This window comes from Triticum aestivum, chromosome 3B (genome assembly GCF_018294505.1).
Source record: "Triticum aestivum cultivar Chinese Spring chromosome 3B, IWGSC CS RefSeq v2.1, whole genome shotgun sequence".
NCBI classification, from domain to species: Eukaryota; Viridiplantae; Streptophyta; class Magnoliopsida; order Poales; family Poaceae; genus Triticum; species Triticum aestivum.
Genome location: NC_057801.1, coordinates 202,130,681 through 202,153,686, shown reverse-complemented (window position 1 = coordinate 202,153,686; position 23,006 = coordinate 202,130,681). Strand labels below are relative to the sequence as shown.

Below are 23,006 nucleotides of genomic sequence, written 5' to 3'. Positions count from 1 at the left end.
TATGAAAAAAGATTCAGGGAGTTGATGGAGTAGAGCAGTGGGACGGAAACTCACCCAGCTGGGAGGGTTGTACATGGAAAATCCATCCCTGGGCTTAATGTGGGTGAACTCCTCCTCCCCCTTGTATAAACCGGATAGTATTTTCGCCAAAGCAGTGGATGTGTCCGGACCCTTCCGACCATAACAGGTGGCATCATCTTCTCCATTGAAGTGTCACATAGGGTGCCCTCGATATTGGATTGGCTGAACCCCTCGCATTATGGATATCGCCATAACCTCGACTATTGACAATCCGGATTGAGCGAGCGTCTTTATCTTGCTCATCAGTTGGTGGACTTCTATGATGTGTTCATCCCTAGGGCTCCGAGGATGCCAGTTGAGGTGCTTCTTCAATGGAGTACTTGAATATTCAGGAAGACCCCTCCGGATTGGGTCAGGAAGGGAGACATCTTCAACATAAAACCATTCAGAAGGCCATTCTTCGGATGCCTTCTTCGGCGTACTAGATAGGTATCCGGTTCCGGCGATGCGCCATATCTCCGCTCCGCCCACTTGGAATATCGATCCCTCCCGATTACGAGGGAGGAGGCAAAACAGCTTCTTCCATAACTCGAAATGGGCCTCGCAACCCATAAATAGCTCGCAAAGAGCAACATAACCCGAAATATGCAGGATGGAGGCAGGTGTGAAGTTGTGCAGTTGGAGGCCATAGTGCTCCAGAAGCCCTCGGAGGAATGGATGTATTGGAAATCCAACGGCTCTCAACAAACAGGGAACAAAACATACTCGTTCCCCTTGGATGGGTTGGGGAACTTCTCCGCCTGCTCCCCACCATCGAAAAAAGCCAATCCGGCTCGTACGGGGACTAGATCTGCGGGAGGAAGGAATCCCTGGGTCTGCAGCTTCACTAGTTGGTCATGGGATACGGAACACTTTTCCCAATCACCCTGTTTGGGGCCGTGAGGGCGCGAGGAGGAGCTAGTAGCGCTAGCCATGTTGGGGTGGTTTCTACGGGCAAGCTCCAAGTGTTCCTCGTTTGGGGGAGATTGTGTGGATTAGATCTGAAGATCCCCGTCTCTTTAAATAGACAATTCTCTCATGGTCCGGGTGGTAAGTGCAAAAATGCCCCGATCTCTCGCATTCACTCGACACGTGGAAACTAAAATCATGAAGGTGCAGAAGCCGAGGAGCGCGACTTTGAATGGAAAGCCGGATACCGCTCTTTAAGTCAGGTACTTTGAAGTATTCAGAGAAGGAACCCGCCTTGCAATGCCGAAGACAATCTGCGCGCCGGACTCATCGTCATTGAAGCCTGGTTCGGGGGCTACCGAGGGAGTCCTGGACTAAGGGGTCCTCGGACAGCTGGACTATATACTTTGGCCGGAGTGTTAGACTAGTAAGATACAAGATAGAAGACCTCTTCCCGTGTCCGGATGGGACTCTCCATTGCGTGGAAGGAAAGCTTGGCGATTCGGATATGTAGATTTCTTTCTCTGTAACCGACTTTGTGTAACCCTAGCCCCCTACGGTGTCTATATAAACCGGAGGGTTTACTCCATAGGACGACAATCATAACCTCATAGGCTAGACTTCTAGGGTTTAGCCATTACAATCTCGTGGTAGATCAACTCTTGTAATACTCATATTCATCAATATCAATCAAGCAGGAAGTAGGGTATTACCTCCATAGAGAGGGCCCGAACCTGGGTAAACATTGTGTCCCCCGCCTCCTGTTACCATTAGCCTTAGACGCACAGTTCGGGACCCCATACCCGAGATCCGCCGGTTTTGACACCGACAACGCCCATGTCGGCTCCAGCTTCCCCTGAAACCGTGTTCCTCCCCCGCTTCTAAGGCCCAAAGCATCATAAGGCATCGGCGGTCGCCAGAAGCGAGAGAAGAGGGGTTGCCGAGCTGTTGTCGCCGCCGCCTGAAGACGCCACCTGAGGATCCTCCCAAGCCGAGCGCCTCCACCAAGCCGCAAGGGCCCGACTGGGTGGGAGCATCCCACCACCTCCGTTGCCGCGCCACCCCCCCCCCCCTCCAGTGCACCATGGTGAGAGGGCCGCCCGTGACCCGGTCAACCGCGACGCGCGGCGCCGAACACGACACCGACGCGCTGCAAGAAGTGATGGAAATATGCCCTAGAGGCAATAATAAAGTTGTTATTTTATATTTCCTTACATCATGGTAAATGTTTATTATTCATGCTAGAATTGTATTAACCGGAAACTTGACACATGTGCGGATACATAGACAAAACACCGTGTCCCTAGTAAGCCTCTACTAGACTAGCTCGTTAATCAAAGATGGTTAAGTTTCCTAACCATAGACATGTGTTGTAATTTGATGAACGAGATCACATCAATAGGAAAATTATGTGATGGACAAGACCCATCCGTTAGCTTAGGATATTGATTGTTCAGTTTTATTGATATAGCTTTCTTCATGTCAAATACATATTCCTTCGACTATGAGATTATGCAATTCCCGGATATCGTAGGAATACCTTGTGTGCTATAAAACATCACAATGTAAAGATGCTCTACAGGTATCTCCGAACATGTTTGTTGGGTTGGCATAGATGGAGATTAGGATTTGTCACTCCGAGTATCGGAGAGGTATGTCTAGGCCCTCTTGGTAATACACATCATAAGAAGCCTTGCAAGCAAAGTGACTAATGAGTTAGTTGCAGGATGATGTATTACGGAACGAGTAAAGAGACTAGTCGGTAACAAGATTGAACTAGAATATGAAGATACGGATGATCGAATCTCGGGCAAGTAACATACCGATGGACAAAGGGAATAACGTATGTTGTCCTAACGGTTCGACCGATAAAAGATCTCCGTAGAATATGTAGGAGCCAATATGAGCATCCAAGTTCCGCTATTGGTTATTGACCGGAGAAGTGTCTCGGTCATGTCTACATAGTTCTCGAACCCGTAAGGTCTGCATGCTTAATGTTCGATGATGATTTTGTATTATATGAGTTATATTATTTGGTGACTGAATGTTGTTTAGAGTCCCGGATGAGATCACGGACATGACGAGGAGTCTCGAAATGGTCGAGAGGTAAAGATTGATATATAGGATGATAGTATTTAGACGATGAAGTGTTCCGTAGGGTATAGGGTACTTATCGGGTCAACGGAAGGTGTTTCTATTTTTGAGGATCCACCGAAAGGTGTTTCGGGTACCCCTGGCAATCCTATGGGCCATATGGGCCTTGTGAAGGAACACACCAGCCCACAAGGGGCTGGTGCACCCTATAAGTTTATAGGAGGAGGAGAATGAAAGGGGGAAGGGCAAGGAAAGTGTTGATTAGGATTCCCACTTGTCGGTGTCAAAACCGGTGGATCTCGGGTAGGGGGTCCCGATCTGTGCGTCTAAGGCTGATGGTAACAGGAGGCAAGGGACACAATGTTTACCCAGGTTCGGGCCCTCTCGATGGAGGTAAAACCCTACTTCCTGCTTGATTGATATTGATGATATGAGTAGTACAAGAGTTGATCTACCACGAGATCGTAGAGGCTAAACCCTAGAAGCTAGCCTATGATGATTATGATTCTGTCTCTAAGGACTAAACTCTCTGGTTTAGATAGACACCGGAGAGGGCTAGGGTTTACATGGAGTCAGTTACAAAGAAGGAAATATAATATCCGGATCGCCAAGCTTGTCTTCCACGCAAAGGAGAGTCCCATCCGGACACGGGACGGAGTCTTGAGTCTTGTATCTTCACGGTCCAACAGTCTGGCCAAAGTATATAGTCCGGCTGTCCAGATACCCCCTAATCTAGGACTCCCTCAGTAGCCCCTGAACCAGGCTTCAATGACGACGAGTCCGGTGCGCAGTTCTGTCTTCGGCATTGCAAGGCGGGTTCCATCGCCGAATACTCCAAAGTAATTATCGAACACTTAAACCATTTCCGGATCTGCAAGATGATCTTCACATACCACCATAGAGAGAATGATATTTTACAAATGTTTTCTGCTGACAACTTTAGGCAACGTGACATGACACTACGGTCGGGCCATTATTCAAACCGTCTTCCCACAACCAGCCACAGCGCATATTGCGAGGCGGTTTCCTTGGCACGTCTTGTCAAAGCAGAGATCATGTCCCCTTATCACGGGATTCCCATCAATACAGGTATGGGTAACCCAACCGCACCATCAATCGTGGCACTTGGGAAATAAGCGATTCTCAACGGGCAAGTGGGGAGGCGCACCGCTTTCGTCGCCTCTATAAAGGGATAAGGGTTCCCCATTTTCACCCATGCCTTCTTCCTCCTCTGCTTATCCAATCTCACACCCTCGAGCTCCAGCGCCCTAGTTCACGCTTTCTCCGCATAGCCAAACATGTCCGGAGCCGGAGGCAAGTGGGTGGCCTCCACCTTGAAGGACGAGCATATTGCGAAGCTTCGGGCGGTCGGATACTTGGCCGCACACATCGCGCACCGGCTACCGGATGAAGGGCAGATCATTCCAACTCCGGAACCCCACGAGAGGGTCGTGTTTCTCGCTCACTTCATCCGTGGACTGGGATTTCCACTTCATCCCTTCGTCCGCGGGCTCATGTTCTACTATGGGCTAAATTTCCATGATCTAGCCCCAAATTCCGTCCTCAACATCTCGGCGTTCATCATCGTGTGCGAGGCCTTCCTCCGCATCAAGCCTCACTTTGGCTTGTGGCTACGGATCTTCTGCGTGAAGCCGAAGATCGTGAACGGCCAGCAAGCGGAGTGCGGAGGTGCGATGGTGGGCAAGATGCCCAACGTCACCTGGCTTGATGGCTCCTTCATGGAGACCGTGAAAGGGTGGCAATTGGGGTGGTTCTACATCACCGAGCCGCGCGACGCCAACTGGGCGGCGGCCCCCGAATTCCGATCCAGAATCCCCATGCGGCTCACCTCCTGGGAAAAGAAGGGCCTAGCCTGGGGCGAGCCTACGGAGCTGACCGGACTCCGAAACTGCATCAAGAATATGAAGGACAAGAAAATCAAGCTTGTCAACGTGGTCCAGGTCATGCTTGTCCGCCGGATTCTTCCGTGCCAAAGACGGCTATTTAATCTGTGGGAGTTCGTCCCGGCCGAACACCAGACGCTTCGAAAGCTCTACGGCATGACGCACAAGGACGCATGGAAGGTGCTGTTGAAGCCCTCCGAAATACCTCCTCCCACATCTGAGGACCGTGGACTTCACGCCACGCGGCTCCCCTATCCGGTGAGTTTTCTGACTATCACCGGATGTAGTTTTTTTCAGTGTACTCATGGGGGAATCTTAAGTCATTGTGCGTATTTGATCAGGAGTATGTGGAGACGGCGGAGCGGATTGACTGTCTGGCTCCACTGCCTGAAGGACCAGCAGATGCTCTCCTGACGGAGATGCTTGTCCCGGCGCCCTACAAGGCGCCGGAAAAGAAGGCCGAAAAGAAGGCCCCGGGACCAGGAAGGGTCTCCGGTGTAAGGTCGTACCGGATGCCTCGTCCGAAGACGACGAGGAACACTCCTCCCCCGAAGGGGAGGAGGAAGAGGAAAGGGCCGCCCCATCCGGAGAGGATGAGGGGCCTGAGAAGGCGGCCCAGGGGACCAGGAAAGGTCCCCAGCGCAAGGCCGTCATACCCTCGTCGTCCGAAGACGACGAGGCAGATTCCTCCCCGGAGGAGGGGGGAAACACGAGGAAACTCTGCCTCCCTGCACTGGGGAGGAGAAGAAGAGGAAAGCCGCCCCGGAGGGGGAGGCCAGGACGCCCAAGAAAGGAAAGGCGTCCCTTCCGGATTACTCCACCACGGCCGCCTATAGCGAGGAGGAGTGGCTGCCCAGGGGGAAGCCCCTGGTGAGATTGTAAGTATCCGCACTCTGTTATACTTTAGTGCGACTTCCCTTCATAGTTTGTTATAACGCCGAACTCATACATGCAGTCCAGCCAGGGTCCATCCCTAGGTATCGTCTTCGGATGGGTCCTTGAGTGATTCAGCGATGAACTCGCTCCCGACGGCCACTACTCCTCGGCCTGTGGATGACATGGAGGTGTTGTCCCAAAGACTCCCCGAGCAGGGGGGAGGTGACTCTGGAGACGCCCCAAGGAGAAATTCCAGACGCCGGGCACACGGGGTACAAGGTCCCCGCGGATTGTGCCGACGAGAGCCGCGACAAGCCGGGCTCTTAGCCGGATACTGTGCCGAAACCTCCAATGGTTCTGGATTCAGGCAGGCGGCCCCTTGCTAGGGAGGGCGAGCCATCTGTGCCGATGACTTCCGCTACACCAGAGGCGTCAGATAGTCTGCTGGAGGCGCTTCGCGAGCGCTTCCATGGATGAAGAGCACCGTACTCTTATGAGTGCGGTGATTCAGAAGGTTCGTCGGCCAAGAGCGGACTAACCGAAGCCTGCACAGCCTCCTGACAAGTTTTGAGGTAAGTAAGAAATGTGTGAAATTATCACCCGATAGGTAGTAGCCCCTGATACTCTATTTGGTGTTCGGAAAGAAAAGCCAAACAGAGGGTCAATCAAAATCTGTAGGAGTCTAATAGTAAGTGTGTATGTGAATAAGCAGGCAGTGCTGCTTGCCGCTGCTGCCCGCACGACCGAGGTCGCCGGACTCAGACGGGACCTGGAGCAGGCACAGGGAGAGCTCGGCCTCACGAAGAGGCAGCTCGAAGAGAACAAAGGTTTGTGATTCCCCGTTCACGTATCATAAACAATAAACAAAATTGATGATTCTAACGACAAAGTGTCGTGACTTTCAAATAGGGGCCACAACTAAAGTGGCGTCCCTGAAGAAAGCGCTGTCCGAGGCCGAAGACAGGGCGGCCCTGGAGCGCATTGAGTGCGAAAAGCAGAATGCTAGGGTGGGCGAGGTACAGCAAGAGCTCCAGGATCTCGGCAAGAAGTTCGAGTTCTTGGAGCGTGACCTCAATACGAAGGAGTCTGAGCTTGTGAAGGCCCTTGCGAGTATGAAAGACGCCAAGGCCGAAGCCAAAAAGGCCCAGCAGGAAATCCAGGCGGCCAAGAAGATAGCGGCAGGTAAGACATTCTTTATGCAAAGCAAGCATGTGGAGGAGGCGTTTCTTTTACTTACCCGAATTCGAAGCTCTCCAGGGGCATTCGCAGATCTGCCACGTAGCATATCAGATGCCGCGGAGTTCTACCGTGCCGAGGATGGGAGCTCGACGGACTTTTCTGGTCCCAATATGCTGGAGCTGAACACCTGATGCCTCTGAGTGACCAATTGAAGCAATTGGTTGAACTCCACAGGGCGGCCGAAGTGGCTATGAAAGATTTCATAGCCCGGATGTGGCCTGGTGAGCCCTTGCCTACCAGCTACTTCGGCCTGATAAAGCGTATGGTAAACGCCTATCCGCAGCTTGAGGTGATCAAGTGATCCATTTGCATTGAGGGTGCCCGCCGGGCCTTTGCCCGTGCGAAGGTGCATTGGGGCAAGCTGGATGCGGAGAAGCTGATGAAGGACGGGCCGCCGGAGGGCAAGGCGCATCGCTGTCCCAAAAAGTATTATGATGGCGTTATGACAGGCGCTTGTCTCGTGGCCGATGAATGTACCAAGGACATGATCCTTGAGTAAATATACTTCTGTCGTTGTTGTAATATAAAGACAAAGTTATTTGCGCTATATAGCGCTCTGTTTCGATTTAAAATATTACCTTCTGTGTAGCTGTTTATAAAATTCTGAAAGTAGGCCAGTCGTCGGCTTCCGCCCCACATAACTAGTATCGGGGTGTTCCTGGAAAAACCCAGACACTCTTTATCCAAATTTTTGGTCCCTGAAGGAGGTGTTTGGCGCAGCGAACAAGGCAATCGGACTATGCGGCTTTATAACTTTCACTTAGCCATAGAAGTGTACAATTTTAAATTTCGGCGAAGCCCCTAGAATTCGGAAAGCCGAATTGGGCGAATTGGGGCGCTATATACGCCTAAATCGGACGAAGCCGATTCCTCGCCTAAAGCGGAAAAAATCTTTAAGGATTCTAAGACCTCTCGAACAGCGACCAGCTCTCGCCGCATCATGTCGGTCAGTTTTCGGCTTTCTCTACTGAGGTGCTCGTCCGAAAGAACCGGGACACAATCGCAGTAGTTCTCACTGCACTACCTTAGCCGATATAACGAAACGTAATGTACCAAAACAAGGGAGCCGAGCAAACCCAACTATTGACCCAAGACATGATTCGGAGCTGATGCATATAATGATATAAGTTCGGGGTGCCGCACTGTTGAAAGTGTTCGGACCTGTCTTGCCGTATTATGGGGCGCCATAAGAAGCCCCTGGCAAACTTAACGTACCAAGGTGTACGGATGCAATATTAAATAAACATTTATAGGAAAAATTGTGCGAATAGGAGTAATAAGCTAACGCTATATATTATCTCCCATTGATGAATAATACGTTTAAGCGTATGTTTACAATGAATGCGTTTAAGCAGAAGTAAATAGGACTATTTACCATGTCCTATCCATGGGTGGACTGCATGTAGGTATATAAAACAGGTATAACGATCGTGAACAGATTCCACCTGGGTATTCCCTTTCTGTGCAAAGCCTATTGCCTCCTTGGTTTTCTCTCCTGTGTAATTCCAACAATCCGGCTCTTCTGAAGAGGCTGCCCGAAAGCAGTGTCCTGAAAGGTAAAGGGGGGTTATTAAAGTATGTTGCGGTTATACCGCACTATTGACTGAGTCACTGTTGCGCCTCCGCCTATGCCCATGGTATTTTAAGTGCATAATTGTGTACACGCGGCACGAATGCTGCTTTGATGGGGCTTGAGCGGAGGCCGGACTGCTAGTCGCGCTCTTAGCGTGCTTGGCGATCCTGTTGCGGGGTACTCCAGACTCGCTTGACGGTGTTCGAGGTTGTTGTCACCGGATTGGTGGTTTGCCGGAGAAGGCTGCATTGTACTTCTGTTGCGAGGGCTGCAGTGTGCTCTTCTGTACGGAGAGAGCGGTCCATGTTTCCGTTGACTGTTATGACCCCGCGAGGTCCTGGCATCTTGAGCTTGAGGTATGCATAGTGTGGTACCGCATTGAATCGAGCGAATGCGGTTCGTCCAAGCAGTGCGTGATAACCACTTCGGAAAGGGACGATATCGAAGATTAACTCCTCGCTTCGGAAGTTATCCGGAGATCCGAAGACCACTTCCGGTGTTATGGAGCCCGTGCAACAACCTCTACTCCTGGAATTACACCTTTGCAGGTGGTTTTGGTGGGCTTGATCCTTGAAGGGTCGATACCCATTTTGCGCACTGTGTCCTGATAAAGCAGGTTCAGGATGCTGCCGCCATCCATAAGGACTCGCGTGAGATGGAATCTGTCGATGATTGGTTCTAAGACCAATGCGGCTGAACCGCCGTGACGGATGCTGGTAGGGTGATCCCTACGATCGAAGGTGATCGGACAGGCTGACCATGGGTTGAATTTTGGGGCGACTGGCTCCATCACATAGACGTCCCGTAGTGCTCGCTTCCGTTCCCGTTTGGGAATATGGGTGGCATAGATCATGTTGACCGTTTTCACCTGGGGAGGAAATTTCTTCTGTCTTCCTGTGTTCGGACGCTGGGGCTCCTCGTCATCGTCGTTATGCAGCCCCTTGTCCTTGTTTTCAGCGTTTATTTTACCGGCCTGTTTGAACACCCAGCAGTCCTTGTTAGTGTGGTTTGTTGGCTTATCCGGGGTGCCATGAATTTGGCACGAGCGTTAAAGTATGCGGTCCAGACTGGACGGTCCCTGATTGTTTCTTTTGAACGGCTTTTTCCACTGACCGGATTTTGAGCCACTGAATCCGGCGTTGACTACCGTGTCTTCAGTGTTGTCGCCATTGTTCTGGCGCTTATGTCTGTTGCGCCGTGGCTTGCCGTTATTATCGCGGACATCTAAGGTGCCTGAATTTATCGGTGTGGTGCTACTGCGAGCCAACCAGCTATCCTCGCCCACACAAAAACGGGTCATGAGTGTCGTGAGGGCTGCCATGGACTTTGGTTTTTCTTGGCCGAGGTGTCGGGCGAGCCACTCGTCACGGATATTATGCTTAAAGGCCGCCAGGGCTTCAGCGTCCGGACAGTCGAATATTTGGTTCTTTTTGGTTAAGAACCGAGTCCAAAATTTCCTGGCTGACTCTTCGGGCTGTTGGGTAATGTGGCTCAGGTCATTAGCATACGATGGTCGCACATATGTGCCCTGGAAGTTGTCGAGGAACGCGTCCTCCAGGTTTTCCCAACTGCTAATGGAATTTGCCGGCAGGCTGTTTAGCCAATGTCGGGCTGGTCCTTTGAGTTTAAGGGGGAGATACTTGATGGTGTGTAGATCGTCTCCGCGGGCCATGTGAATGTGGAGAAGGAAATCTTCGATCCATACTGCGGGGTCTGTTGTGCCATCGTATGATTTGATGTTTACGGGTTTAAACCCTTCTGGGAATTCATGATCCATCACTTCGTCAGTGAAACAGAGGGGGTGTGTGGCGCCTCTATGCCGGGCTATGTGGCTACGCAGTTCGAATGAGTTCGGGTGGCTATGTTCGGCCCGGCCGGACTTGTTCGTAGCGTGACGATCATCGTCATGTGTTGGAGTGCGCCCCCGCAATCCATAGATCGATCTTAGCTGTCCTGCCTTGTTTTCCAATATATCTTGCAGGTCCTGCCTATTGCCCCGGGCCGTAGTGTATTGGCGTGGGTGTGCGGGCTGGTATTCAGGCTGATATGCCGTTTTATCCCGACCACGAGGTGGCCGGTCAGCCGTGTGGTGCTCGAGTCCGTATTCCTCAGCTGCCAGGACTTCAGTCCATCTGTCTGTGAGTAGGTCTTGATCAGCTTGGAGCTGCTGCTGCTTCTTTTTCAGGCTTCTCGCAGTGGCCATAAGCCGGCGCTTGAAGCGCTCTTGCTCCACGGGGTCCTCAGGTACGCCGAACTCGTCGTCGCTGAGGCTAATCTCGTCCTCGGAGGGGGGCATGTAGTTGTCCTCCTTCGGATATCCATCCGTCGCCTGTTCGTCTGGGCTGTCCTGCCCATCTTCCTGTTCGGCCTGCTCGAAGGCGGGCTGATCAGGGTTGTATTCATCTTCGGCACCATCCAGACTGTTTTCGTCACCTGTGCCGATATTGCTATGGCGGGGCTTGGAGCGGCGCCGACGACGCCCACTTTGTTTTCTTCCTTGAGGGGTTATCCTCCATTGCCTCATCGCCATTGGTTTCTTTTGGAGTGTCCACCATATATATATCATATGAGGAGGTGGCTGTCCTCCGCCCCGCGGGCGGTGGTTCCTGTTCTTCTCCTGCATCGTCGTCCACACCGTCAATGTCTTCGGAATCAAAGTCAAGTACGTCGGTTAAATCATTGACCATGGCAATGAAGTGGGTGGTGGGTGGGCAACGAATTCCTTCGTCGCCTGCTTCCCACTCGAGCTTGACATAGTTCGGCCAAGAGTCTCCTGACAAAGAGAGAGACTTTAACGAGTTCAGCACGTCGCCAAAGGGCGAGTACTGGAAGATATCCGCAGTAGTGAACTCCATTACCGGAGCCCAACCGGATTCGAAGGGCTTGGGAGTGCGCGGATTGGAACCTACAGCCGGATACGAGTCCGGGGTCTGGTGTCACAGGCGTCCTTGGGGGTGAGGCCTGTGTTCGGCTCTACCGCAGATGAGTGTGCACCCTCCGGGGTCGGGTCCATCCACCCGTCCTCGGGCGATGCAATCTGCTCCGGATTTAGGTCCGGGGCTCCTGCAGGGGCGATATCTCGAGCATTGTCCGACAACAGGTCTAAGCCATACTCATCGTGACTGTCCGGCGCTCCTGGCGTAGGCCCGAATCCATTGAAGATCAAGTCTCCGCAGATATCGGTCGTGTAGTTCAGGTTTCCGAACCTGACCTGGTGGCCAGGGGCGTAGCTGTCGATCTGCTCTAGATGGCCAAGCGAAGATCTGTCCGGGGAGAAAAGTCTCACCCTGGACCGTGTTGTTGTTGATGATTGAAGGAGCCATCAATCCTTACAGCGACGACACAGAGGAACTCTCAATGAAAGCACCAATGTCGGTGTCAAAACCGGCGGATCTTGGGTAGGGGGTCCCGATCTGTGCGTCTAAGGCTGATGGTAACAGGAGGCAAGGGACACAATGTTTACCCAGGTTCGGGCCCTCTCGATGGAGGTAAAACCCTACTTCCTGCTTGATTGATATTGATGATATGAGTAGTACAAGAGTTGATCTACCACGAGATCGTAGAGGCTAAACCCTAGAAGCTAGCCTATGATGATTATGATTCTGTCTCTAAGGACTAAACTCTCCGTTTATATAGACACCGGAGAGGGCTAGGGTTTACATGGAGTCGGTTACAAAGAAGGAAATATAATACCCGGATCGCCAAGCTTGTCTTCCACGCAAAGGAGAGTCTCATCCGGACATGGGACGCATTCTTGAGTCTTGTATCTTCACGGTCCAACAGTCCGGCCAAAGTATATAGTCCGGTTGTCCGGATACCCCCTAATCCAGGACTCCCTTACCACTTCCTTCCCTCACCCCCCCCCCCCTCTTTCCTTCCCCTTCATGCATACATGGAAAGGGGGCACAGGGCAAGGCAAGGCCCCTAGGGGGCGGCGGCCAACCCTAGGACACCCCTGGCTGCCTCTCCTCCCCTCCCACCTATATATATGTGGGGAGGGGCGCCTCACAAGGACACAACATCAATTGTTAGCCGCGTGCGGTGCCTCCCTCCATAGTTTACACCCCGGTCATATTCTCGCAGTGCTTAGGCGAATCTCTGCGCGGATCACTTCACCATCACCGTCACCACGCCTTCGTGCTGACGGAACTCATCTACTTCCTCGACACTTTGTTGGATCAAGAGTTTGAGGGACGTCATCAAGCTGAACGTGTGCAGAACTTGGAGGTGTTGTACGTTCGGTACTTGCACGGTCGGAACGGGAAGAAGTTCGACTACATCAACCGCGTTGTCAAACGCTTCCGCTTTCGGTCTACGATGGTACGTAGACACACTCTCCCCCTCTCGTTGTTATGCATCTCCTAGATAGATCTTGTGTGAGCGTAGGAATTTTTTTTGAAATTGCATGCTATGTTTCCCAACAGTGCCATCCGAGCCGGGTCTATGTACAGATGATATGCACGAGTAGAACACAAAGAGTTGTGGGCGATGATCGTCATACTGCTTACCACCAATGTCTTATTCTGATTCGGTGGTATTGTTGGATAAAGCAGCCCGGACCAACCTTACATGACCACGTTCATGAGACTGGTTCCACCGACACACATGCAACTAGTTTTGCATAAAGGTGGCTAGCGGGTGTCTGTTTCTCCAACTTTAGTTGAATCGAATTTGACTGCGGCCGGTCCTTGTTGAAGGTTAAAACAGCAAACTTGATAAATCACCGTTGTGGTTTTGAAGCGTAGGTAAGAATGGTTCTTGCTAGAAGCCCATAGCAGCCACGTAAAACTTGCAACAACAAAGTAGAGGACATCTAACTTGTTATTGCAGGGCATGTTGTGATGTGATATGGTCAAGACATGATGTGATATACGTTATTGTATGAGATGACCATGTTTTGTAAAAGTTACTGGCGACCGGCAGGAGCCTTATGGTTGTCTCTTTTATTGTATGGAATGCAAATGCCGTGTAATTGCTTTACTTTATTACTAAGCGGTAGCGATAGTTGTTAAAGCGATAGTTGAAGAAGCAATAATTGACGAGACGACCATGACGCTACGATAGAGATCAAGGTGTCGAGCCGGTGGAGATCATGACGTTGCTTTGGAGATGGAGATCAAAACCACAAGATGATGATGGACATATCATGTCACATATTTTGATTGCATGTGATGTTTATCTTTATGCATCTTACTTTTCTTTGTACGGCGGTAGCATTATAAGATGATCCCTTAACTAAATTTCAAGGTATAAGTGTTCTCCCCGAGTATGCACCGTTGCGAAAGTTCTTCGTGTTGAGACACCACGTGATGATCGGGTGTGATAGGCTTCGCGCTCACATACAACAAGTGCAAGCCAGTTTTGCACATGCGGAATACTCGGGTTAAACTTGACGAGCCTATCATGTACAGACATGGCCTCAGAACACTGGAGACCAAAAGGTCGAACGTGAATCATATAGTAGATATGATCAACATAGAGATGTTCACCATTGATGACTACTCCATCTCACGTGATGATCGGACATGGTTTAGTTGATTTGGATCACGTATCATTTAGATGACTTGAGGGATGTCTATCTAAGTGGGAGTTCTTAAGTAATTTGATTAATTGAACTTAATTTATCATGAACTTAGTCCTGATAGTATTTGCAAATTATGTTGTAGATCAATAGCTCGCGTTGTAAATCCACTATTTTTTGATATGTTCCTAGAGAAAAATAAGTTGAAATATGTTAGTAGCAATGATGCGAAATGGGTCAGTGATCTGAGTATTATCCGCATTGCTGCACAGAAGAATTATGTCCTTGAAGCACCGCTAGGTGACAGACCGATTGCAGGAGCAGATGCAGACGTTATGAATGTTTGGCAAGATTGGTATGGTGACTACTTGATAGTTTAGTGCGCCATGCTTTACGGCTTAGAATCGGGGCTGCAAAGATGTTTTGAACGCCATAGAGCATATGAGATGTTTCAAGTGCTGAAATTGGTATTTCAGACTCATGCCCGTGTTGAGAGGTATGAAACCTCTGACAAGTACTTTTCCTACAAGATGGAGGAGAATAGCTCAGCCAGTGAGCATGTGCTCATAATGTCTGGGTACTACAATCACATGAATCAATTGGGAGTTACTCTTCCAGATAAGATAGTGATTGACAGAGTTCTCTAGTCACTATCATCAAGCTATTAGAACTTCATGATGAACTATAATATGCAAGGGATGATGAAAATGGTTCCCGAGCTCTTCGCGATGCTGAAATCAGCGAGGGTGGAAATCTAGAAAGAGCATCAAGTGTTGATGGTTAACAAGACGACTAGTTTCAAGAAAAAGGGCAACGGAAAGAAAGGGAACTTCAAGAAGAATGGCAAGTAAGTTGCCGCTCCCATGAAGAAGCCCAAAACTAGACCTAAGCCTGAAACTGAGTGCTTCTACTACAAAGGGAATGGTCACTAGAAGTGGAACTACCCCAAATACTTGGCGGATAAGAAGGATCGCAAAGTGAACAAAGGTATATTTGATATACATGTTATTGATGTGTACTTTACTAGTGTTCATAGTAACCCTTCGGTATTTGATACCGGTTCATTTGCTAATATAAGTAACTCGAAAGAGGAGTTGCAAAATGAACATAGACTAGTTAAGGGCGAGGTGACGATGAGTGTTGGAATTGATTCCAAGGTTGATATGATCAACATCGCACACTCCCTCTACCTTCGGGATTAGTGTTGAACCTAAATAAATGTTATTTGGTGTTTGTGTTGAGCATGAATATGATTAGTTCATGTTTATTGCAATATGTTTATTCATTTAAGTTAGAGAATAATTGTTGTTCTATTTACATGAATAAAACCTTCTATGATCATACATCCAATGTGAATGGTTTACTGAATCTCGATCATAGTGATATACATATTCATAATATTGATGCCAAAAGATGCAAAGTTGATAATGATAGTGCAACATACTTGTAGCACTACCATTTAGGTCATATTGGTGTAAAGCACATGAAGAAACTCCATGCAGATGGACTTTTGGAATCACTTGATTATGAATCATTTGATACTTGTGAACCATGCCTCATGGGCAAGATGACTAAAAACTCCGTTCTTCGAAACAATGGAGATAGCTAATGACTTATTGGAAATAATACATACCGATGTATGCGGTCCGATGAGTGTTGAAGCATGCAGTGGGTATGGTTATTTTTTGACCTTCACGAATGATTTGAGCAGATATGGGTATATCTACTTAATGAAACACAAGTCTGAAACATTTGAAAAGTTCAAATAATTTCAGAGTGAAGTGGAGAATCATCATAACAAGAAAATAAAGTTTCTACGATCTGATCGCGGAGGCAAATATTTGAGTTACAACTTTAGCCTTCATTTAAAACAATGTGGAATAGTTTCACAACCCACGCCACCTGGAACACCACAGCGTAATGGTGTATCCGAACGTCGTAACCGTACTTTATTAGATATGGTGCGATCTATGATGTCTCTTACCGATTTACCACTATAGTTTTGGGGGTTATGCATTAGAGACATCTGCATTCACGTTAAATAGGGCACCGTCTAAATCCGTTGAGACGACACCGTATGAACTGTGGTTTGGCAAGAAACCTAAGCTGTCGTTTCTTAAACTTTAGGGTTGCAACACTTGTGTCAAAAGGCATCAGCTTGATAAGCTCGAACCCAAATCGGAGAAGTGCATCTTCATAGAATACCCTAAGGAAACAATTGAGTACACCTTCTACCACAGATCCAAAGGCAAGATCTTTGTTGCCGAGAATGGAACCTTTCTAGAGAAGGAGTTTCTCTCGAAAGAAGTGAGTGGGAGGAAAGTAGAACTTGATGAGGTAATTGTACCTTCTCTCGAATTTGAATGTAACACATCAGTGAAATTCGTTCCCGTGATGCCTACACCAACTAGAGAGGAAACTGATGATGATGATCATGAAACTTCGGATCAATTTACTACTGGACCTCGTAGGTCGAACAATGCATGTTCCACACCAGAGTGGTACGGTAATCCTGTCCTGGAAGTCATGTTATTAGACCATGGAGAACCTATGAACTATGAAGAAGCTATGATGGGCCCAGATTCCGACAGATGGCGTGAGGCCATGAAATCTGAGATAGGATCCATGTATGAGAATAAAGTGTGGACTTTGGTGGACTTGCCCGATGATCAGCAAGCCATTGAGAATAAATGGATCTTCAAGAGGAAGACGGACGCTGATGGTAGTGTTAGTATCTACAAAGCTCGACTTGTCGCAAAAGGTTTTTGACAAGCTCAAGGTGTTGACTACGATGAGATTTTCGACTCATAGCAATGCTTAAGTCTGTCCGAATCATGTTAGCAATTGTCGCATTTTATGAAATTAGGCAAATGGATGTCAAAACTGCATTCCTTAATGGATTTCTTAAAGAAGAGTTGTATATGATGCAACCAAAAGGTTTTGTCGATCCTAAAGGTGCTAACAAAGGGTGCAAACTCCAGCGATCCATCTTTGGACTGGTGCAAGCATCTCAGAGTTGGAATATATGCTTTGATAAGGTGATCAAAGCATATGGTTTTATACAGACTTACGCTGAAGCCTGTATTTACAAGAAAGTGAGTGGGAGCTCTGTAGCATTTCTGATATTATATGTGGATGACATATTGTTGATTGGAAATGATATAGAATTTCTGGATAGCATAAAAGGATACTTGAATAAGAATTTTTCAGTAAAAGACCTCGGTAAAGCTATTTATGTATTGGGCATCAAGATCTATAGAGATAGATCGAGACGCTTAATAAGACTTTCACGAAGCACACACCTTGACAAGATTTCGAAGGAGTTCAAAATGGATCAGTCAAAGAAGGAGTTCTAGCCTGTATTGTAAAGTGCGAGGTTGAGCAAGACTCAAAATCCGACCACGGCAGAAGATGGAAAGAGAATGAAAGTCATTCCCTATGCCTCGGCCATAGGTTCTATGAAGTATGCCATGTTGTGTACCAGACCTGTTGTGTGCCTTGCTATGAGTTTGGCAAGAGGGTACAATAGTGATCCAGGAGTAGATCACTGGACAGCGGTCAAAATTATCCTTAGAGTACTAAGGAAATGTTTCTCGGTTATGGAGGTGATAAAGGGTTCATCGTAAAGGGTTACGACGAAGCAAGCTTTAACACTAATCTAGATGTCTCTGAGTCTCAATCTAGATACATGTTGAAAGTTGGAGCAATTAGCTAGAGTAGCTCCATACAGAGCATTGTAGACATAGAAATTTGCAAAATACATACCGATCTGAATGTGTCAGATCCCTGACTAAAGTTCTCTCACAAGCAAAACATGATCACAGCACCTTAGCACTCTTTGGGTGTTAATCACATAGCGATGTGAATTAGATTATTGACTCTAGTAAACCCTTTGGGTGTTGGTCACATGGCGATGTGAACTATGGGTGTTAATCACATAAAGATTTGAACTATTGGTGTTAAATCACATGGCGATGTGAACTAGATTATTGACTCTAGTGCAAGTGGGAGACTGAAGGAAATATGCCCTAGAGGCAATAATAAAGTTATTATTTTATATTTCCTTATATCATGATAAATGTTTATTATTCATGCTAGAATTGTATTAACCGGAAACTTGATACATGTGTGGATACAAAGACAAAACACCGTGTCCCTAGTAAGCCTCTACTAGACTAGCTCGTTAATCAAAGATGGTTAAGTTTCCTAACCATAGACATGTGTTGTAACTTGATGAACGAGATCACATCATTAGCAGAATGATGTGATGGACAAGACCCATCTTTTAGCTTAGCATACTGATCGTTCAGTTTTATTGCTATAGCTTTCTTCATGTCAAATACATGTTCCTTCGACTATGAGATTATGCAACTCCCGGATACCGGAGGAATACCTTGTGTGCTATCAAACATCACAACGTAACTGGATGATTATAAAGATTCTCTACAGCTATCTCCGAACGTGTTTGTTGGGTTGGCATAGATCGAGATTAGGATTTGTCACTCCGAGTATCGGAGAGGTATCTCTAGGCCCTCTCGGTAATACACATCATAAGAAGCCTTGCAATCAAAGTGACTAATGAGTTAGTTGCGGGATGATTTATTACTGAACGAGTAAAGAGACTTGCCGGGGTAACGAGATTGAACTAGGTATGAAGATACCCACGATCGAATCTTGGGCAAGTAACATACCGACGGACAAAGGGATTAACGTATGTTGTCATAACGGTTCGATTGATAAAAGATCTTCGTAGAATATGTAGGAGCCAATATGAGCATCCAGGTTCCGCTATTGGTTATTGACCGGAGAAATGTCTCGGTCATGTCTACATAGTTCTCTAACCCGTAGGGTCCGCACGCTTAACGTTTGATGACGATTTTGTATTATATGAGTTATATTATTTGGTGACCGAATGTTGTTCAGAGTCCCGGATGAGATAACGGACATGACGAGAAGTCTCAAAATGGTCGAGAGGTAAAGATTGATATATAGGACGATAGTATTCGGACATCGGAAGTGTTCCGGAGGGTATTGGGTACTTATCGGGTCACCAGAAGGTGTTTCGGGTACCCCCAGCAATCCTATGGGCCATATGGGCCTTGTGAAGGAACAGACGAGCCCACAAGGGGCTGATGCGCCCTATAAGGCTATAGGAGGAGGAGAAGGAAAGGTGGGAAGGGCATGGAAAGTGTAGATTAGGATTCCCACTTCCTTCCCTCACCCCCCCCTCCTCTTTCCTTCCCCTTCATGCATACATGGAAAGGGGGGCGCAGGGCAAGGCAGGGCCCCTAGGGGCCGGCGGCCGACCCTAGGATGCCCCTGGCTGCCTCTCCTCCCCTCCCACCTATATATATGTGGGGATGGGGCGCCTCACAAGGACACAACATCAATTGTTAGCCGTGTGCGGCGCCTCCCTCCATAGTTTGCATCCCGGTCATATTCTCGCAGTGCTTAGGCGTAGCCCTGCGCGGATCACTTCACCATCACCGTCACCATGCCGTCGTGCTGACGGAACTCATCTACTTCCTCGATACAATGCTGGATCAAGATTTCGAGGGACGTCATCGAGCTGAACGTGTGCAAAACTCGGAGGTGTTGTACGTTCGGTACTTGATCGGTCGGAACGAGAAGAAGTTTGACTACATCAACTGTGTTGTCAAATGCTTCCGCTTTCGGTCTACGAGGGTACGTAGACACACTCTCCCCCTCTCGTTGCTATGCATCTCCTAGATAGGTCTTTCGTGAGAATAGGAATTTTTTTTGAAATTCCATGCTACGTTTCCCAACGGGAAGCACCGCCGCCGACGCCACCACCAACCCGAACCACGACCATGCCGCCTGTCGCCCGTCCAATGCCACCATCGCCGGCCTGCTCCGGGGCGCCGCCACGCCCGGCATCGAGCGCCTCTCCCAGCCACGAGATCTGGCCCGTGCCATACCCCAAGTGCGGGGGACGAAGGATCCCCGCTTCGCGCCCCTTGGTGGCGGCGACGGTGGAGGAGGGAGGAGGTGGGGGGGTGTCGGCGGGGATCGGGAACCCTCCCCGACGCCTCACGGGTGGCGGCGGGGAGGGAGGGGAGGGGAAGCTTCGAGTCCATAAACATTCTCCTATGCCAGCTCGGTTCAATGACAGGTGTGTCGTGTGCTGGCTGAGCCTATCACCTTGAGATTGAGCACATTCGGACGTGTTGTCATGATACCTTGGTCATAGTCGGCGGGGACGAGAATGAGGATAAGCGACGACACGAGGGGATGATTTGTTTCAATAAAGACTATGAAACTATTGGAAGGAGGGTATTGAACTATGCTTATGGAGTTAGGGGCATGAGATAATTATTTTTTTTTCCGATACGACTGACAGACATGTTTGCTAGTAAGAAAAGAAAAGAAGGAAAAAAGTCATGGACCCAGGTACATGCACATCACAGCCATACAGGCCGCTCAAATTCCCCCGTCTGAAGTCAATTTTGAAGTACTACTACGCAACACATGTATATATGTTTCCTCTACAAACTGGTAACCTTTTCAATTAATAAGGTGTTAAACAGGATTTACATGCATATATCGATCGTGGGTACCAGCGTACGTTTATCAGTCATCCCACAGTTCCAGAACGAAAGCATCAGCCTTTCCGTCAGCAAATTAAGCAGCAGCTAACTCTGGCACCGCCAGTTTGATAGCTTATCGATCACTCTAATTCTAAGCCCTTCCTCTGGCTCTGATCCTCTCTCTCGCATGGCGCTTCGCCCATGCATGCACGGACACATGATTAATTAGTAGACACTTTGACCTATCGAGCTCACCGTGGCGCGCGTCACCTACAGCCTCAGCTCCAGATCTAGCTCTTCCGTGCTTCCTGCGCCGCCGCGGCCGCTGGACTCGTGGCTGTGGCGCATCCAGTAGTCGTACTCGTGAGGCGGCTGCTGCCTCTGGCCCGACGACGACGAGTCATGGACGACGAAGAGCGGCGACGTCGCCGGCGCCCGGCTGGAGCTGTTAGGTAGCAGGTTCTCCGCGTAGTACTGGCTGTACTGCACGTCGGCTATCCTCCGGTCCATCGCCTCAAAGCAACCCTGAGAAACCACGCGCGCGCACAAAGGTAAGCTTAAGCCACGCATACATGTCATCTGATGCATGCAGCATTTCGATTTCAAGTAGGTACTTACAGCTAGGTACGGCTGGAAAGACGATGCGGCGCCGGCCGTCGGGACAGCGGCGTACGGCACCTGCTGCTGCTGCTGCGGCGGCAGGCCGGAGCGGTACGCGGCGATCATCTGGTTCTGCATCCGGATCTTCTCCAGCTGCGCGACGCCGAGCCCGCGCTGCGGCTGCTTGGCGGCCTTCATCTCCGCGGCCTTTTTCCCGCCGCGCCTCCCCGCCCTGCCGGCGCCAGCTTCCAAGCACATCTCGCCGGCTCCGTCGACGCTGCTGCTCCCCATATAGTATCACCCGCGTGCTATGCAACAATACGTTTATATACACCGACGATGGCGACTCACCAACAGCGACAGCCAGCAGGGCGCGCATATATATACAAGTAGGAGTCCATGAGGGCGCCATTGATTATTGGCGATCCATCGTCGACGGGGCGCTAGCTGGACGAGATCCTTGGAAAGATTCAGGCCGATCTGCCGCAGCGATTTTCTAAGCCACATCTCCAGCTTCCAAGAACGATCGCGCAGCTGCCCCCTCGCCAAGTAGGACGTGACTTTTCCCCCTCGATCGCGCGATCGTGTCCATTAAAATACCGAGCCTGGATGTCTTTCCCTCCGCGGACATTTTAAATTGGATCCACCCGGCTCACATGTCAGTGACTGTACATGGAGATCTGGTGGGAGATGGCCACTCGTGGAGCTCCTGGCCAACAGGGGTTGTGGACAATATGATAGTGCCCACGCGTTGGGTGAGGGTGTTTTAAAGGGGATCCACGCTTGTCGCGAGCGCTGCAATTTGCGTCGGCATCAGTGTCACAGCTAGCTAGCATGCACGCATGATTCGATCACATCATGCGCCCGAGTACGCCCAGCCATCTTCGGCTGCTAATCATTAACAAAATCGCCAACTCGTGTAGTTGACGTACTCCGTGACAGCGGAGCCTCAGCAATATGTTGCATATACAAAACGGGACGCAGCTGGGAAGGTGAGAAATCGTATCAGGATCATAGCCCTGATCTGCACGTAGATTACGCAAGGACTCGAAGATACGCGGATCAATATATATATCTGCAGATGAGTAAGTACTCCTAGATCGATCGATCGATCCGAGTTTAATTAGTTGCCTCCGCCTCGTGAATCGGTTGCGCATTTCGACCGGCGCGTGAGGACTGCATCGGGGTAATCGCAGCCTCGCAGGTTGCATACGTGCGATGCAAGTGATGTGATCTATCCATATCCCGGGGGTGCTTAATGCGTTGAAAAATGAGATCGGGAGGTGCTTAAGCCTAGATCAGTGCAGATTTGGGAGATCCCATATCGTGGGCTTGTGGTTGGTAACTACGCATGGGGATGTGATCTTCCTAGGACATGGGAGATGCGCGCGCGATTCACGCTAGTCTTTCGCGTGCTGTGCAAATTACTGACGTTCAAGAGGTTTGGACGTAGTATCTTTTCTTTTTTTGAGTTGTAGTATCTTGGAAGATCCGGTGATCTAACTCACAGATCACATGCAACAATACGCGTGGATGTGTGCCTTCATCTGCTACCTTTTCATTTTTCTTGTTTAGCTCGGTTTATAGTTTCCTTGTGTGAAGATGGCTTGTCTAATTCTCTTTGGGAGCATTACATGGAGTGTCCTCCAACAGTTATCATGTCTCGGAAATGAGCTTCCATA

The 23,006-nt window shown here is 49.2% G+C and overlaps 1 protein-coding gene across 1 annotated transcript; it reads right to left on the bottom strand.

Moving 5' to 3' along the window:
* Positions 1-20,674: 20,674 nt before the first annotated feature.
* On the bottom strand, positions 20,675-21,657 carry LOC123065224 (protein SPEAR1). The gene is made up of 2 exons (XM_044488567.1): positions 21,343-21,657; positions 20,675-21,249 (listed from the first exon to the last, which is right to left on the bottom strand). The coding sequence occupies exons 1-2, from the start codon at positions 21,613-21,615 to the stop codon at positions 20,995-20,997; spliced, it is 528 nt and encodes a 175-aa protein (XP_044344502.1). The 5' UTR covers positions 21,616-21,657; the 3' UTR covers positions 20,675-20,994.
* Between the last annotated feature and the right edge of the window lie 1,349 nt (positions 21,658-23,006).